This window comes from Rhinatrema bivittatum, chromosome 2 (assembly GCF_901001135.1).
Source record: "Rhinatrema bivittatum chromosome 2, aRhiBiv1.1, whole genome shotgun sequence".
Classification (NCBI taxonomy): Eukaryota; Metazoa; Chordata; class Amphibia; order Gymnophiona; family Rhinatrematidae; genus Rhinatrema; species Rhinatrema bivittatum.
Genome location: NC_042616.1, coordinates 125,390,828 through 125,408,000, shown reverse-complemented (window position 1 = coordinate 125,408,000; position 17,173 = coordinate 125,390,828). Strand labels below are relative to the sequence as shown.

The 17,173-nt window shown below is 45.0% G+C and overlaps 1 protein-coding gene across 1 annotated transcript in view; it reads left to right on the top strand.

The window, feature by feature from the left end:
• The window catches only part of CCDC7 (coiled-coil domain containing 7), an 820,938-nt gene that overhangs the window by 135,917 nt on the left and 667,848 nt on the right, over positions 1–17,173 (top strand). The window contains exons 5-6 of the mRNA XM_029587039.1: positions 7,130–7,150; positions 7,264–7,296. Coding sequence (XP_029442899.1) covers positions 7,130–7,150; positions 7,264–7,296 — 54 coding nt within the window. The remainder of the gene's footprint in view (positions 1–7,129; positions 7,151–7,263; positions 7,297–17,173) is intronic.

Below are 17,173 nucleotides of genomic sequence, written 5' to 3'. Positions count from 1 at the left end.
ATTCCAATCGATATTTCGGAACCTCAACCTGGGCCTTCAGGTGTTCAGCCCCCTCGAGGTCCTGCAGGTCATCATCCAGATCCCTATGATACTTGGGGTGATGATACCTCTACTGACACTGATGATTTGCCTTCACCGCCCTCTCCTGCGAGAGAGTAGAAAGCGTTCCTCCCCCTGAGGACCTCTCTTTCATAAATGTTGTGAAGGAATGTCAGAGTTGGTCCCATTTCCAACTTCAATCTGAACAAGATGACAGGCACCAGATGATGGAATTGCCTCCAATTTTTGGATGCCCCAAAAGTAATCACTTCTATTCCCATTCACCAGGTTTTTTCTAGACCTTCTTAAAAAGAATGGGAATCTCCCGGATCTGTTTCCCCGGTCAACAAAAAAGCTGACTCTACATATCTTGTACAGTCAGCACCTGGTTTTCAAAAACCTCAGTTAGACCATCATTCTGTAGTCGTAGAATCAGCTCAAAAGAAAGCTAAGCGACTAAAGCCACACTCTTCCATACCTCCTACTAAGGAAAACAAATTCCTAGGTAGTATAGGTAGGAAGGTGTATCATGGAGCTATGCTGATTTCCAGAATAGCTTCTTATCAACTTTATATGACTCAATATAATAGGGTCATCCTGAAACAGATGCAGGAATATACTGATGCCTTGCCTGAGCAGTTCCAGCCACAGCTTCAATCCCTTCTAAATAAAGGGTTTGAAGCTTGGAAGCATGAAATACGAACAGCCTATGACATCTTTGATGCTTCCACTAGAATTTCTGCTATGGCCATCTCTGCCAGACGTTGGGCTTGGCTTAAATCATCCGACCTTCGTCCAGAAGTTCAGGGACAGGCTCTCTGATTTACCCTGCCTAGGGGATAATTTGTTTGGTGAGCAAATTCAACAAATTGTTGCTGAATTGAAGGATCATCATGAGACACTTAAACAGCTCTCATCCATTCCTCCTGACTTGCCTTCTAAACAGCCCTTTAGAAAGGACTCCAAGAAGTCTTTCTTTAGGCCACGAAAGTGTTATCCCCCATCAACAAAACCTAGGCCTGCACGGTCTTACCATAAGACTCAGCCTCGCCAGGCTCGTAAACAAAAACCTGCAGCAGCTCCACAACCGGGCCCTGCGGCGGGTTTTTGACTTTCACTTAGAGAGCAGTTGCCAAACCCCTCTTCCAGCCATACCGGTAGGAGGGTGGCTGTGCCACTTCCTAGAGAAGTGGCATCAAATCACCACAGATCAATGGGTGATAGCAATCATTGCACAGGGTTACCACCTCAACTTCCTATCCCTTCCTGCCGACTCCCCACCTTTGCAGGCGTGGAGACTCACCGATCACTCTGTTCTTTTAGAGCAGGAAGTTTCTCTTCTCCTACAGTCAAACGCTATAGAACCCGTTCCTCCCTTACAGCAAGGTCTCGGGTTCTACTCCAGGTACTTCCTGATACCAAAAAAGTCAGGGGGACTTCGTCCAATCCTGGACCTACGGGCCCTGAACAAGTACCTTTCCAAGGAGAAGTTCAAGATGTTAACCCTGGGCTCGTTGCTCCCTCTGCTGCAAAGAGGGGATTGGCTATGCTCTCTAGACCTGAAAGACGCATATACCCACATTGCGATCACAGAATCTCATCGCAAATACCTGCATTTTCTAGTAGGCCGAAACCACTACCAATACAGAGTACTACCTTTCGGCCTGGCGTCCGCACCATGAGTCTTTACCAAATGCCTTGTGGTGGTAGCAGCATTCCTCAGGAAGGAAGGTGTTCACGTCTACCCCTACCTGGACGATTGGTTAATCAGGGCCCCCAACCCAGCAAATAGCTCGGTCCTCCCTGACCCTAACAATTCATACTTTGCTCCTCTCTAGGATTTCTTGTCAATTACGAGAAATCCTACTTAGTCCATCTCAGACCTTATCTTTCATTGGGGCAGACTTGGACACCTTACAAACAAAAGCCTTCCTCCCTCAACAACGGGCCAAGACTCTGGTGTCCCTAGCTCGCCAGCTGCGGTCTCAACACACAGCCACTGCTCGCCAAATTACTCATTCTACTAGGACATATGGCCTCCTCAGTTCAAGTAACTCCCATGGCCCGTCTGGCCATGAGAGTCACACAATGGACTCTGAGACAGCAATGGACACAAGCTCTTCAGCCTCTGTCCTCCATTGTTACAATCACCGACGCACTCCGTCTGTCTCTTGCCTGGTGGACAAATCAAAGCAACCTCCTACAGGGCTTGTCTTTTCTTCCACCAGAACCCCAGATAATCCTCACCACCGACGCTTCCAACATCGGGTGGGGAGCGCATCTACACAATCTGCAAACTCAAGGATGCTGGTCACTAGAGGAAGCCAAACACCAGATAAATTTCCTGGAGCTACGAGCAATCCGCTATGCTCTCAGGACCTTTCAAGATTGCCTATCGAACCACGCAATCTTAATGCAAACAGACAACCAGGTGGCCATGTGGTACATAAACAAGCAGGGAGGCACAGGCTCCTTCCTTCTGAGTCAGGAAGCTGCGCAGATTTGGGCGGAAGCCCTCTCCCGCTCCATGTACCTCAGAGCCACCTACCTTCCGGGAGTGGACAATGTATTGGCAGACCAACTGAGCCGTGTCTTCCAACCACATGAGTGGTCACTCAATCCCTTGGTAGCGACCTCTCTATTTCTCAAGTGGGGTTATCTCCACATAGACCTCTTTGCGTCCCCTCAGAACCACAAAGTGGCCAATTACTGCTCTCTTATTCGAAGCCAGCACTCTCGGCCGAGGGATGCATTCTCCCTCACGTGGACAACCGGTCTGTTTTATGCATTCCCTCCACTTCCTCTTCTGTCGAAGACTCTCGTGAAGCTGCGTCAGGACGGGGGAACTATGATCCTGATAGCGCCACACTGGCCACGCCAAGTGTGGTTTCCCATACTACAGGAATCTCTCCATCCACAGACACATTCCTCTGGGAACGGACCCGCATTCTGCTCACTCAAAAACGACGGATGCCTCCTCCATCCCAACCTCCAAGCCTTGTCACTGACGGCATGGATGTTTGAAAGGTTAATCCTTCAGCCATTTAACCTTTCGGATTCGGTTTTCTCGTGTCCTGATTGCTTCACGAAAGCCTTCCACAAGAAAATCTTACTCATACAAATGGAAACGGTACACATCATGGTGCACTTCTCAGTCCCTTGATCCCCTTTCCTGTCCAATCTCTAAATTCTTGGACTATTTATGGCATCTATCAGAATCAGGTCTAAAGACCTCTTCCATTAGAATGCATGTTAGTGCGGTAGCCGCCTTCCATAAAGGTATCGGGGGTGTCCCTATCTCAGTGCAACCCCTTGTTACACGTTTTCTTAAAGGCTTACTCCATTTGAAGCCACCTTTACGTCCTCCGGCCCCATCTTGGGACCTTAATCTGATTCTTGGTCGCCTTATGAAACCACCTTTCGAACCTCTACACTCCTGTGACCTAAAATATCTCACATGGAAAGTGTTATTCCTTTTGGCTATCACTTCAGCTCGTAGGGTTAGTGAATTACAGGCCCTAGTTACCTATCCACCTTACACTAAACTCCTGCAGGACCGGGCGGTGCTCCGCACTCACCCTAAATTTTTACCTAAGGTAGTTTCGGAGTTTCATATCAATCAATCCATCATACTACCTATCTTCTTTCCCAGGCCCCACTCCAACTCAGGGGAACAGACTCTGCATACCCTAGACTGTAAACGAGCTCTGGCTTTTTATCTAGGCCGTACAGTTTCTCACAGAAAGAGCACTCAATTATTCGTCTCTTTCCATCCTAACAAGTTAGGACAACCTGTGGGTAAGCAGGCTCTTTCCTCCTGGTTGGCGGACTGCATTACCTTCTGCTATCAGCAAGCTGGCATTCCTTTCCAAGACCGTGTTAAGGCACACTCTGTGAGGGCCATGGCGACTTCAGTAGCACACCTTCGATCCGGTGCCGCTTCCTGACATCTGCAAAGCTGCAACCTGGAGTTCCCTCCATACCTTTGCAGCCCACTATTGTTTGGATAAAGCTGGAAGACAGGATTCCATCTTCGGCTAATCTGTCTTGCGTAACCTTTTTCCAACTTGATGTACCAACACCCTTCCACCTCCCGGTAGGGTGCGGATGTCCTTACCAAATTCCTCCCCAGTTGTTGTGCCTGTTGCACGCCGTTGGGTACATTTGGTGCAAGTCAGGACATCCTCAGCTCGGTACTCACCCATTTGTGAGGACAAACCATCCCTGCTTGTCCTGTGAGAAAGCAAATGTTGCTTACCTGATGTAACAGGTGTTCTCACAGGACAGCAGGATGTTAGTCCTCACGAAACCCGCCCGCCACCCCGCGGTGTTGGGTTCGTTTTTATTTTATCTTTTCGGCACTGCCTGTAGCTTTGAAAACAAGACTGAAGGGAGACCCCTGCTGGCTGCAGGGTTGGTGCCGTGCTGGGCATGCCCAGTAGGGGCCAGTCAAAGTTCCTGAAACTTTGACAGAAGTTTTTCCGTGGTTGGGCTCCATCCTCGATGTCACCCATTTGTGAGGACTAACATCCTGCTGTCCTGTGAGAACACCTGTTACATCAGGTAAGCAACATTTGCTTTCTTCAGTCGCCACATTCTCTCTCTCTCTCACACACACACACACCCTTACACATTGGCTCCCTCTCTCTCTCTCACCGGGCCTGTCAAAATCTTCCTGCACTCATCCCCCCCAACCCCTTCTTCCAAAATGCTTCTTTCGCCTCCCCTATGCACATATTGCTGTTTCTTCTCTTCTGGCAAAATCAACTCTTCAGGGATGGGTCCACTTGGCAGCTGCCAGGCCTCACTCATCTTTGCCATGAGCGCGATGGGCTCTGCTCACAGCCGCCAGACCTTAGTCATTTTTGGCACGAGCAGGTTGGACTCCGCTTGCTGCATGCCGGGGTCTGTTCCATCTTTGCTACAAGTGAGATGGCCTCTGCTCATGGCATGCTGGGGCCTGTCTCTGCAAGCGCAGAGCATCCTGCTCATGGCGAAGATGAAGCAGGCCCAGGTGTGACAAGAGCAGAGGCCATCCCATTCGCAGCATGCCGGGGCCTGCCAAATTCTGTGCAGAATCTGCGTAACTGTGCAAGAGGGGAATTCTGTGGTAATTCTGTGCTCTGCTATAGTGCAGAATTTCCACAGGATTACAGGATGTACACAGTGAATATGTATGAGATAGTTTTGCTTGCACAGCCTCCACTATATGCAAATCTATCTTGTATTTTTCATTGTGAATATCCTGAAAACCAGACCTGTTTTTGGTTCATGTGGACCAAGAATTAGCCACTCTCCAGCTCTAAAGACTTCATTAAAGAAGGGCTGACAAAACGGCAGACTCTTGCAGATAAAACAGAAGTGAAACTGTGGAGGCATTGAATCATAGAACCTCAGCTTTCACTGCGTCTCTGAGCCATCTTTAGCAAAAATATTTTCTCAGCCTTTACAATATTTTTGTGCTATTTGTTGTATCCTGCTAACATGTAAAGTTACCTGCCTACATTTATTGTGGCCTAGCATTTAAAATGTACTATTCACCTATTATAATCTGATTTGAAGTGGCTGTCTAGCCATAAAAAGTGGAGTAGAAAACCAAAATTAAAGTAAATATTCTATCCTAATGCCCCATTATGTACTCGTAAAGTTAAGAACATAAGAAATTGCCATACTGGGTCAGACCAATGGTCCATCAAGCCCAGCATCCTGTTTCCAACAAAGACCAATCAAGGCTACAAATACCTGGCAAGTATCCAAACACTAAGGGGGTCATTCTCTAATGCTATCTCACATGAAAAGGGATGTTTCACACGTGATAGCTAGCTTGAGGCGGAGTCGGCCCCGAAAGAGGAGGAGTCGGGGGCGGCACCGTGGCAGACGCTGCGGACACCTTGCTGGCGGCGAAAGATAAGATTCCTTATCGCCGCCAGTTTTCGACGCGAATAACTACAACCTTCGGCGCGAAAGCCAGCAGCGATCGCACCGTGGAGGTGCGATCGCTGCCGGCTATCGCAGGACTGCCCCCTGCTTCCCCCTCCCCCCGTTACCGCCAGATTCTCTAAGGTCTGTGACCTTAGAGAATCCAGGGCCTAAGTATATCCCATGCTACTAATGCCAGTAATAGTCAGTGGCTATTCTCTAAGACACTTGATTAATAGCAGTTATGGACTTCTCCTTCAAGAACTTATCTAAACCTTTTTTAAACCCAGCTACCCTAACTGCATTCTTGCCTTTCACCTCTAATCCTCCTGGGACCCATCTTTTCTTTCTTGTCCTCCTCCACCCCAGTCTTAGGGTCTCCTTTTCCCTTTCTTTCTCTTTCTCTCCTTCCCCCTCCCCATCTCATCCCACTTGCCACCCTGATCCAGGTCTTCAATCTCCTTTCCACCCTTGGGTCATCTCTGCCCTCCTCCTCCTCTCTGCCAGCAGGAGGAGAGCTCACTTCATTCTGGCATCTCTCCTCACTCTAAGTGCATGGTTGGTTCCATTCATAGTTTGAACTGTGTGTTGTTCCATAGATATCATTGTATTCTCATAGGACACCATGACCGGAACTGCTCTAGAGTGAAGAGATAACTAGCATGGAGCATTGTTCCCGTCCTGCTAGCAGAGTTTGGGGAAATTAAAGATTGAAGCTCACACTGTAAGAGTAAGAGGAGAAAAGAACAGAGACTGTACTGGAGGGAGGGGGAGGACCAGGGATCACAACAGGGGTTGCGAGAATAAGAACACAGATTATAGAATATGTGGAGAGGAAGAGAGAGGCATCATAAGCTCCAGGAGGCTTCCCTTTCCTCCACAGTTTGGGGCTTTGGGCTGCAGCCTCTAAAAGTTCTTGTATTTATTTAGGTCTGAATGTAGTTTAATGTTTAAGAGCTTAGGCCAGAATGGAAGCACACAGTGGTATTATCACTAAAATGTATTATTCTTTCTCAAAAGGTTACTTCTACTGTTGTGTCTGTTATAAGTGGTGGTTTAGATAGAAATTTAGTGTGATATTAAGTTATATCTTATACAGTGTTTAGCAAATAGATACTAAAAGGATAAATTTATTTCATAATTCTTACTGATTACAATTTCTGTTTTTCAGATATTGGAATCTTTGCGTTTGGTAGGTATTCAAGTGATATTTTTAATTTTGTTTACTGTATTACTTTTAGTTGGCACTGTAAGATTTTTATATCTGAAATTCATTCACATGTACTTATCTTTTTTTTTTCAAAGTGGTTTGAAACTGAAATTCTCTTGTTGGAAGAGGTAAAGCCATTTTATTAATTATTTCTTGTTATGTTTTGAGATTGACATAGCCAAAATTTGCACTTAAACACATCCTCATGGGCCCCCAATTATCACTGCTGATTAAAATATTATTTAAGGAAAATAGATGTCATTTATCATATTATGCATGAATGAGGTTATCTTGGGTTACTGTCTATATCAAGTCAAACATACCAACACTGATCAGTTTCCCTGCATTCATGTAGATAATAACTTTAATGATCTAGACCAAAGTATTTTGCAGCTCAAGAACACTCACAGGGGACCATGGACTATGTTTGTTGCCAGGGAATTTTAGAAGAGAAGAAATTTACTAAAAGTATGCTTACTCTTTCAAAAGCCTAGAAGGAAGTTCTAGTTTATTCATCTGTAAGAAATATAAATAAAAATGCAACTTTGCCAGAGGTTTCATGTTGTCCATGAACATAAGTATAACTTGTTTATGATAGCTCCATTTTCATTAGAAAATAGATGATTAAGGAGGATTTAGGTATCCTGAAAAAAAATCCTGTGTTTATGGACCCTATGGAGAATCTTATTTACCATCACAGCAACAAACAAAATAAGGGGACATATCCTCAGACAAACAGGAAATAGATTTCATTACCTTCTTAGGAAGGGATTCTTTTCTTAAAAATGGAAAATATTTTTCAAACAGAATTAGTCATAGCCCCAACAGTAGTGAAAGTAAAATTGGATGGACTTTAGAGGAGAAGTGATCAGGAGATAGGTTGATACAAACAGACTCTAGAGAAAAATGTTGATTCAGGGACTTTTTGGGGTCCAAAAAGATTGTTTGTTTTTTTTTTTACTTTGCATCTGAATTGACAGCATATGTTCAGTATTTTTACCTTTTTCAGAATTATAATGTACAGTAGATTAGAGGGAGCAAACTTTATTGTCTAAAAATTACAGATGCCAGGTAGGTAGAGTTCCCCATGGAGAGATGGAGAGAGAGTTTGTAGAGTTTGTTCTTATAATTCAGAAACATTAGCTAGCCACACTGAGGCTGAGGTTGAGGCTGGGGCTGGAGCAGCTCCATCACTGTCAGAGCTGCTTCCTGTTGCCTACTTACTTGTATTGCGCAGCTGGCCCTTTCAGAAGTTGGCAGGCCCTGGAGTTGACCAGAGTAGTTGCATTGAAGCAGTCGAGCATTAAGAGCTGCATGAGGAGAAGTGGAGAGGCAGCTGCAAGCAAGTGGCATTACTGTTGGCATGGTCCTGGTATCATCTTCAGGTGAGTTCCATTGGCACAAAGACATCCAGCATGATCAATGACAGCCCTCAAACTTTGGGAGAGGAGGAGGATAATAGAGCTATGGTTTGGACATGGGGTGCTTACTGGGGTAGTCCTGAGGTCAGCCGTCTGCTGCCAAGTGCTGTTACATTACACCTTGAAAAAAAAACTAGAAGAGCTACAGAGGAGGCAGTGTCACCCATGGCGGCGCAATAGGTTCCAGGTTATGGTGATGAATGTTTATCACTTCTGGAGGAAGTGATATGCAGCTGCCGCTATGAAGCAGAATTCATTGTGCAGGCCATGCTAAAGCTGGAGACAGGCTGGTCGATGGGCTGTGGTTTGCCCAGGCTTGATAAAGATTAAGGAAAGGAAATCAGTAAGTTCTGCTTGGGAAATTTTTTAAAAGTAATGGGGAGAAGTAAACTATTGGGTATATTATTTAGTGTGTTTGTACATTTGTGCTTTAAATAGTCAGTAAGACAGCTAATAAACAGAAGAGAGTGTGTTTGTATTAAAAAAAAAAAAAAAAAAGGTAGCCAGAAGCTAGAAATAAGCTAGGATCAGTGTATACCAAAGTTATAAGTTTGAAAAGTTTAGTTACTCACTTTGGAAAGGTTTTAAGGAAGTGTGATTGATTTGATTAGGTATCATCATTTGTTAATCAGAACAGCAGTGAGTCACTCAGGACAACTAACTGTAGTATAGATCTCGAAAGGGATTGTTTTATACTAATTTACCTTAGAAGCACAAGATATATTGCAAGGGAAGAGCTCAGTAACCCACAATCCAGTGGGAGCATTGAGGGGAGAGGTTTGCCTTATTGATGGATGAAAGGAATCAGTAAGTTCTGCTTGGAAATGTTTTTGGGAAGAAGTAAACTATTGGGGTATATTATTTAGTGTGTTTGTGCTCTAAATAGTAAGGCAGATAATAAACAGAAGTTAGTGTTTGTATTTTCCAACCCACCCACCCCTAGCTCATCTTTCATTTATAGGCAGGTGGCACTTTCACACTAAAAAAAAAAAAAGTCAGCCTTTTAACTTCACTAAATGAATTCTCCACACCTTATTGAGAGTTTGATCATTCATTTGAGGCTACTACCAGATATATAGTGAATAAACTAATATGTTTAAAGGACCCTAATTAGACACATCCTACTCCCATAGCTAACTAGGAACTGAAAATTTGAGATGAAGGCAGCAGTCCAGCAGCAAGAGGGGGGCCTCCCAGCCTTTTGCATCGAGTGTCACATGTATTATTTTTTTTACCCGCAAGTGAGAAGTTGTACAGGTGCACCTGATACAAAGAGTCCCGTCTCTCAGAGAGTGAGTCCAGTCTCTGGAGATTAGAGTGGCAGACCTGGAGGAGTTGAGGCAGACAGAGAGGTATATAGATAAGACCTTCAGGGATATAGTAGCCAAGTCCCAACTTCAGTCTGGCAGCCCTGGTACTGCCTTGGAGGAAGAAGGTCTCATGATCAGAGAGCATCAACCTGGTGCAGCAGGAAAGGATCATGTAGCAAGGATCTGCTCTTCAGGTGGTGCATTGTCCTCTCACACCAAGGATGTGTCTCCCAGGGCTACTGCCCAGGAGGGAAGTGTTAGATCGGCCGTCAAAGTTGGTGATTCGATCATAAGGAATGTAGACAGCTGAGTGGCTGGTGGGCATGAGGATTGCCTGGTAACATGCCTACCTGGTGCGAAGGTGGCGGACCTCACGCATCACCTAGATAGAATTTTAGACAGTGCTGGGGAGGAGGTAGCTGTCATGGTTCATGTGGGCACCAATGACATAGGAAAATGTGGAAGGGTGGTTCTGGAAGCCAGATTATTTATTTATTTATTTATTTAATTAATTAATTAATTTAGAACTTTTTATATACCGACAACCGTTTGCACATCGTATCGGTTTACAAGTAACTCAACTTTCCGGCAATGCCTTTACAGGGAACAATAACTATGTATACAAGAACTTGCAACTAATATAGAAATGGGATAACTATTTACAGGTACGATGGTAATTTACAGCAGCAATTTACAGTTTCCCAGGTACGGTGGCATATAAACAATAAACTGAGTATAGAGCTGGAAAGACAATAGGAAGTGATGGGAAGTATGAGGGAAAACAAAAGGGTGGAGAAGTGGGTTTCAGAGAGGGGTGTTAACAGGAAGGGGAGAGTAGGGTGGGGTAGGCAGCAAAATGAAGAGTTTGCATTGTGGGGAAGTAGCTGGGAAAGTACAAGGTTCTTCAAGGGAAGGGATTACATACGGCTCAGGGAGTCATCCGGAGGTAGATTAATGAGTGAAGGGTATGCCTGTAGGAACAGCCAAGTTTTTAGTTTTTTTTTTAATTTTGGGGTAGATGTTTCGGTGCGTAAGTCTGGGGGCATGGAGTTCCACAGGGTCGGACCGGCTAGGGAAAAGGCTCTGTTCATTGTGGAGGTAAGTTTAGTGGATTTGATGGAGGGGGTCCGGAGTGTTCCTTGGAGGGCAGGGCGAGTAGGTCTAGCAGAGGTACGAGGCAGCAGGGGAGGGTTGATCCAATGGGTATTTTCATTGTTGATGCTTTTGTGTATGATGGAGAGAACCTTATACAGGATTCGGTAATGTATTGGTAGCCAGTGGAGCTCGATAAGAGTTGGAGTGATATGATCACGTTTTCTGGAGTTAGTAAGAATGCGTGCTGAGGCATTCTGTAAGAGTTGTAATGGTTTGGTATATGTGACTGGGAGGCCAAGGAGGAGTGCATTACAGTAGTCTATTTTGGAGAAAATAATAGACTGTAATACTGTGCGAAAGTCTGAAGTAAAAAAGGGGTCTGAGTTTTTTTATAGTTTGTAATTTAAAATAGCAGTCGCTTAGGATGGATTTAATGAATGGTTTGAACGAGAGCTGGTTCTTAGGTAGAAAGCTGAAATGCAGAACCTCCAGTGTAGCATTCTCTGAAATGCTTCCTGTTCCATGCGCAGGTCCCTAGGCAGCGCTCCGGAATCTCAATGTGTGGATGAGACGATGGGGCAAAGAAGAGGGATTCAGTTTTTAAGGAACTGCGGAACCACCTGGGGTTTGGGGGAGTCTTTTCTGAAGGGGTGGGCTCCACCTTAACCAGGGTGGAACCAGGCTGCTGGTGCTATTCTTTAAAAGGAGATAGAGCAGCTTTTAAACTAGAACAAAGGGGAAAGCAGACAGTCGCTCAGCATCACGTGGTTCGGAGGGAGGTATCTTCAAAGGATACTATTGACACATTAGAATTAGGGCATCCCAACACTTAGGTTCCAAAAGTAAGAAAAGTAGTCCAAATGCCTGTAATTAAAAACTCACCTGAGCTAAAAGATTCCAATTTATCCCTAGCAATTAAAAATCAGAATGAAAATACAAACAAACACACTTTGAAATGTTTGAATGTTAATGCCAGAAGTCTAAGAAGTAAGATGAGAGAATTAGAATGTATAGCAGTGAATGATGACATAGACTTAATTGGCATCTCAGACATGGTGGAAGGAGGAAAACCAATGGGACAGTGCTATACCGGGGTACAAATTGTATCACAATGACAGAGATGAGCATCTGGGAGGCGGGGTGGCAATTTATGTCCGGGATGGCATAGAGTCCAACAGGATAAAAATCCTGCATGAGGCTAAATGCACAAACAAATCTTTATGGGTAGAAATCCCTTGTGTATTGGGGAAGAGTATAGTGATAGGAGTACACTACCATCCACCTGGCCAAGATGGTGAGATGGACAGTGAAATGTTGTTAGGGATAACTTGGAATCTTTTAGCTCAGGTGATTCTTTACTTATAGGCATAGGGACTACTTTTTTTTATTATTGTAACCTCTCTGTTGGGATGCCCTAACTCTAATGCTTCATTAGTATCCTTTGAAGATACCCACCTCTGAACCATGCGCTGCTGAGTGACTGTCGGCTTTCCCCTTTGTTCTAGTTTAAAAGTTGCTGTATCTCCTTTTTAATGGTTAGTGCCTGCAGCCTGGTTCCACTCTGGTTAATGTGGAGCCCATCCTTTCGGAAAAGACTCCCCCCCCCCCCCTTCCGCAAAAGGTTTCCCAGTTCCTTTTAAAACTGAATCCCTCTTCCTTACACTATTGTCTCATCCCCGCATTGAGACTCCGGAGCTCTGCCTGCCTCTGGGGACCTTTGTGTGGAACAGAGAGCATTTCAGAGAATGCTACCCTGGAGGTTCTGGATTTCCGCTTTCTACCTAAGAGCCTAAATTTGGCTTCCAGAACCTCCCTCCCAGATTTTCCTATGTCGTTGGTGCCCACATGTACCACGATAGCTGGCTTCAATCCAGTGTTATACCTATTGGGAAAATTAAAAGAGGAGTCTTCTGTCACAGAGCTTTGCTAGTCTTTTTTTATGGAAATTGCAACTGAACTTGGAATGTAGTTAAATTAGTTGATGATTCTCTCAAAGGAATATCAGGACCTGAAGCATATATTGTGGACTTGATGTATAAGTAAGGCCACTTGATGGAACTAAAAAGTGTGGAAGCAGACAGCTGTCAGCATATTTAGCCTAGTTCCAGACTTTCTGAAAATATATCTATGCAAAGTATCATTAAAAAGAATTATGTAGGAGGCAAGTTATATTTCATGAATCTTTTCATGTGATGATTCTTTACAATTTAATGACAATTTTGAGTACTACAGAGTAAAATGTTTGTTTTTATGATTTTGATATCCAGTGTCACATTATCCTTCACATACATTATTCAAGATATTTGTGAACAACAGATGTTTTGTTCTAATAATAGTCTGAATTATATATTCTTGTGTTCTTCATTTTACTTAGTGTTTAATTTGTGGGGGAACGGCCTGGAATGCAGTTCCAGCACTTCTTGTCAGGCTTAAGAAGAAGAGCAGCAGGGGTGTCTTCTCCAGCCCGTCTGCAGGGAAGAGAAGGGGAGGGGGTTAGCCTGGAGCACACAGAGAAGAGAACAGCCACTCTGCTTCCTAATCAAGCTCCTTCCTTCTTGTACCCCCTTTCCTGCACCTCTCCTCCTGTATTGCAAGGAATAGAGCGGGTCGGGGTGATATTGAAGCAGAGCAAAGAACAGACACGAAAAGAGTTTGAATTAGCACACGTTTGAAATTTCTGAACATTAGTGCCAATTGTCAAGGCTTCAACCCTGGCATTGTTGAATGGTGCTACTATTTACAACTTTGAATCTTGTGCTAATTCAATCCCTTTTTGTGTCCATTACCGAGGGCTTAATTTCTGGCAGAAACAATCCAGAACGGCGTTCTTCCACCTTTTTTCTGGGACCCGAGAAAGTGTAGCAGAGCTGGCAGTGTTTATTAATTCTGGCTCGCCCAAGGAAACAGAACAGAGCCAATAGTTGCATGGATTATTTATGGCCTCCCAACCCTTAGAGGAAGCAGAGAAGAACAAAGTTTGTTGGAGCTGCTTACCCTAAGACAAGGGAAGCCACATGGCTTTGATTCTGGTATGTGTCTGCTGTATATAAGAGAGGCAGTTCACACTTGGCCCTGGTTCTGCCCTTTTGCACAGGTCACATCTGGCCCTGGCCCTTCCCATCTCATCGCCTCCCATCTCATCGCCTCCACAGTTTCACTTCTGTTTTGTCTACAAATTAAGCCCTGATTTTACTTATGGTCTTTATGGAATGTTTTGCTTTGCAACTGGGTCAGTGGAAAACTGTAAATGTTGTTCTGTAAGCTAAAAGACAATGTGATGTGCAATTTAACAGTGCTGCTTTTCCTTCTTATAAGATGTTACAGTGAGGAGTAGCCTAGAGATGTTTTTCCTTGTTCAATGTTACCTGGAGAAGTAGTTTAGAGATTAGAGCAGTAGGTTGTGAACTGGGGAAGCCAGGGTTCAAATCCCACTGCTGCTCCTTGTGACCTTTGGCAAATCACTGCACTGTCCACTACCTCAAGTATAAGCTTAAAGGTGAGTTTTCAGAATCTTACATGTAGGAAGGAAGTCCATATGCGCATATATGTAGCCTGCCAACACAGTATGTGTATTTTAAAAAGGAGCCACAAATGCAAGTATATGTGCATGCACATACCCTAAAAAGGGGAAGATCAGGGTGGGATTTACATGTAATGAGATATTTTAAAAGTGATATGTGTGAGTGTCATCCGACTTATGCGTGTTCATTTACTACTGCTTATTTATACACACACACGTGCAAACCTTCATTTTGAATTTTGACTGGTATTTGGCAGGTTGACTTCTCCGGGTTAGTGGACACAGGACCAGGTTTAGGGGGTGGCAGGAACAGACTTGAACCTATTAGAACCAAACTGGGGCATACCTGGGTCATAAGGGGAATGAGAGAGAAGGTACCTGGGATAGACTTGATCATCCTGGGTGGTAACTGGGACATACAGGTTTATACTAGGATAACTGGGACATACAGGGCTATACAAGGGGGTGTGAGTGTGTGTTACTAGAACCTACTTGGGGGTGGGAGTCAATGGTTGAGATTCTCTTTTCAGCACAATTCTAATGGCTTTATGGATACTCATGTTACAATGACTGAGAAGGGAGACAGAACAGAGGATGAGGAAGTACCCCTTACAGAGAGTATGCAGGACTAGAGCACAATTTTTGGATCTCTCAGAGGAGCATGTCCTGTGCAAGTTTAGGTTCAACAAGGAAACCATACTGTACTTATACTAGTAATTAGAGCAGAACCTGCAACCTACCACCCAAAGGGGCCACACATCAAGGTCACTACTGCCCTGGTATTTTGACCCCCAGCACCTCCAAAACACCTTAGGGGTCACAGCTGGAATTAGTCAGTCTGCCATCTCCATGTGTATCTACAGTATTGCTCCGACAAATATACCACTATATATCTTTCACTCAGAGCAGACATTAACAACAACGAATCATGACTGATTGCTATCAAATACCTTGCTTTCCCTCTGTCTTGCTATCGATTGCATTCATGTCCCTATAAAGGCACCAGTTGGAGACGAGGCCACCAACTGCAACCACAAGGGCTTCCACTCCTTCAATATTCAGGTGGTCTGTGATGCCAAGGGCATCATTCTGGATGTTGTGCCCAGGTTTCCGAGATCCACTCACGATGTCTACATCCTCCTGCAGTCAGGAATTCATGACCACTTCCTTGAAGGCCACATCCTCCGGGGCTGGCTTCTAGGTAGGAATACACATATCACTACCACCATACACCAACTAACCTCTTCTTATTGTCTCCATCATATCTAGACGGACTGATGGCTTTGGCCCAGGAGGACTGCTCTTACCCTGCCTGGTGAACTACCCTGCAGCCCAGACCAAAGGCACATCTAACTGCTCTTCCCTGTCTTCTCTTCTACAGGTGACAGAGGATATCCATTCAAAACCTGGCTCATGATCCCACTGGCTAATCCACAGAATGCTGCAGATATTTGCTACAACAGGGTCCACCGGCAGACTAGGGCAGTCATTGAAAAAACATTGGGCCTACCCAAAATACATTTCTGCTGCCTTGTCAGATCTGGGGGATGTCTTCACTACAACCCCACAAAAGTCTGTGAGATCTTTCTAGCCTGTTGCATAACTTGGACAGAACTAGAGACCTGCTTCCTCCAGAGATATTAGAAGATCATCTGGATGAAGAGAAGGAGGAAGAGGAGGAAAAGCTGAGTTAGGAGGAATTGCAGGAGATACATTGCCATGGTCAATGAAGGCTATAGAGGAAAGGAACAATCTGATACAAAGATATTTTCAACGGTAAACATATATTTATTTACATGATGTGCACAATGTCATGACTAATATAATAAACCTATTTAGTGCTTCATTTGGCCACCCTGTTTTTTGGGGTGGAGGAAGCTCTGGTGCCCTCATTTGTCCTATTCTAGCACTCCTGCACTGCTCTCGGAGAGCATGGGACTTGGGGGCAGTGGCACATCAGAATCGCTGCTGGAGGGGCCTGCAGGGCTCAGAGTCATCCGAGCAGATGGGCTGGCAGCTGTAGTGGGCCTTTTCTCAGAGACGTGGGAGCATTTCTCTGTGGTAGCGGCGGTGGTGAGGCTGCATGGGTGGAGGTAGTGATGGTACTATGATGAGTGGTGTGGAGGAATAGGTGGAGCTGGCAATGGTGCAACTAGAGTTCTGGCCTAGGGAGAGGCCATTCAGCCTGGGTGGTGCTGCAGGGGTAGATGGCAAATCCATTCAGTGGGGCATTATGCGGTAGGGAGCTTTGTGGGAATTGTGGCTGCCATGGGGACTTGTGGCTGCCTGGGAGGCATTCTCTGCAGCATTTCCCTTCACACTCTAGTTTGGGTCTCTGTTGCATCATGAATGCCCCTTAGCTCCTTCTACATGCTCTGCATCTCCTCCCTCACAACTTCATTCATCTCATTCTTGAGTCCTGCAGGCTCCACCACCACTCAGGAATTTATGTCCATGATGCATCTCTCTGCAGGAGTGATTTGAACCTCCTCTTTTTGAGGAGAGATGATCTCCTCCTCTGTTAAACTGCCCTCCTCTGCTGAACACCTGTAAGCTGCCCAAAATCAGCCACGAGGGAAAGTGTAGTGGCTGGCTGGGTGGTCTTTTCCTTGTCTTCTTTCTCCTGCATCACGGGCTGTCGCTGCTGCTCCCTGGGTCC